Source organism: Emiliania huxleyi (genome assembly GCF_000372725.1).
Source record: "Emiliania huxleyi CCMP1516 unplaced genomic scaffold EMIHUscaffold_2782, whole genome shotgun sequence".
Taxonomy (NCBI): Eukaryota; Haptophyta; order Isochrysidales; family Noelaerhabdaceae; genus Emiliania; species Emiliania huxleyi.
The window spans coordinates 1-2,102 of NW_005199941.1; the positions used below are offsets into that span (position 1 = coordinate 1).

Sequence of the window (2,102 nt, forward strand, 5' to 3'; positions counted from 1 at the left end):
AGCTCGGACGACACACGTGGACCCTGGTGCGCTGCGCCTCCAGACGGATCGCGACAAGCGCGCATCGCCGTGACGTGCGCGCCATCTCGTGCCCGCAGCTCCACACCACCGCCGCCTACTACCCGGAGACGGCCTCGCCGTCGCAGCAGACCCTGGCTGAGCAGTTCATTCGCTCGCTCGGCGAGCTCTACGCGTGCTCTCACTGCGCCGCGGACTTTCGGAGCGAGGTGGAGGCCTCGCCACCACGGCGTGCTTCCGCTCCGCCTACTGCGCCGCCCTCCCGCGCCGATGATTATTCCGCACCGCCGCTGGCAGGCTGGGCTCGCGCGAGGAATTTTGCCTGTGGATGTGCGAGCAGCACAACGCCGTCAATGCCAAACTGGGCAAGCCCGTCTTCCCGTGCACGCTTGCCAGGCTCGATGCGCGCTGGCGCGACGGAGGCGCGCGCTGCGACGAAGAAGGCGCAGAGAGCTCAGGCCCCGCGATAGACTAACAACTAAGAATATAAATTGTGTTGTCCCTGTGTGGCTTCGGGCGCTCGGCTGAGCACCGTCGTGCTCGGGGCCAGGTGTGTTAGCCCTGTCAAACTCCGGTCCTTGGTTATCTGATTTTTCGCTTTGCTTTCTCTTCTTTGTCGCATATTGGCACAACGGCCCACATGCCGCCGGCGGGCCGGTCACCGCCGAGTTCGACTACAATCACATGCAATCACATGCAATCAACGCAATCCAGTGGGATTGCGGTCGCGCCCACTCTCGATTGCACCCACCCTTTTTTTTCCACCCGCCACGCGAAGAGAAGTCAGAAGAAATTCAGCCTGGATTTCTTCTTCTCCGCGCGCGCTGGTAGATGATCTCCCGGAGAAGAGTCGGAGGGACCTTGGCGCCGGGGTCACGAGGAACTTGCAAGTCGTGGCCGAGGCGGCGACGGGAGCGGTGCAGAGGTGGATCCAGCTCAATGATGAGGCTACGGCGCGCATAATGAAGAAAGAGGAACACATCGAGTGGCTGAGGAAGCTCTTCGCTGGGTGGAAGGAGGCCCGGCCAGCCTTGAGGGAGTCGCGGATGAGGAGGGATAATGGAGGCAACGCAGGGACGGGCCAACAGCCAGAGGGACGAACGAGGGCCGCGACGGCGGCTCAAGCGGGAGGGAGCGGAGACGGTGGGCAGAGAGCGAAGTGGGTGAGACTGATGATGCTCCTTCGACTTAGGGAGCGGTTCAGATGCTGGGCGGGCTTCAGGCTGGTGCTCACGCGAAAAGGAATCGACGCGATGTGCAAAGCATACAAGAAGGGGAGAGGGAAGAGGAGAGACGCCGGTGAGGACGAAGCAGAAACTAGCGCAGACGAGAGCAGGGCAGACCCGGGGACTGGGGAGCCGGAGCAGACGGCATCGGCCGCCGAGGGAACGTTGGGAAGAGGCACGAGGAGGGCGGCGACCTCGACCGACTATGGAGGACCCGTCGCCAGACGACGCAGGGCAGAAGACGGTGAGGCGGAGCAGACGCGCAGGGCGAGACGAGGGAGGGAGCAGGACTTTGCGGAGATCAGCAGGAGGATGTACGAAGAGATTAGGAGCAGCAGGGACCCGAGGGACCATGTGGAAGACGGCTAGTGCTAGTCCCCCATCGGGAGGACGACCCCGGCTAGTCGCCGACCACACCCACAAAGAACCCTGCACAAAGATCGCAAGGGCGGGGGCCTGTTCCTTTTTACCCATCTCACAGTAGAGAGGTGTCCGTTTTTATTTATTTATTTATTATCCGCGGGTGAACAGAGAAACCCATACTGGTACTCCGGGGGTTTCTTTTTTCGTCCCCTACCTTCACACTGCTGTGAATACGTCCCGAACCCATACTGTGACCTGGTAGCATATGCTCGCGGCACGCGGGCGGCGGCCGCCGGCCTGAGCCCTGGCTGTCAGGCTGTCAGGTGCTGTCAGGTGATCTGTCGGGCTGTCGGGCAGCTGTCAGGCACTGTCAGGTGCCTCTGTCAGACCAGCTGTCGGGTGCTGTCAGTGCTGTCGGGTGCTGTCGGGTGCGTGTCTGACAGTCGAGGGGCTCTGTAGCTGTCGGGTGCTGTCAGAGCTGTCGGGTGTTGCTGT

The 2,102-nt window shown here is 62.2% G+C and overlaps 1 protein-coding gene across 1 annotated transcript; it reads left to right on the top strand.

The window, feature by feature from the left end:
* Positions 1-98: 98 nt before the first annotated feature.
* Positions 99-493, top strand: EMIHUDRAFT_254842 (hypothetical protein; the record flags this gene model as incomplete). Its single annotated transcript, XM_005776523.1, has 2 exons — positions 99-193; positions 316-493. Coding segments are annotated over 2 exons (273 nt in total), but the record flags the coding sequence as incomplete, so codon positions are not given.
* Positions 494-2,102: the final 1,609 nt, after the last annotated feature.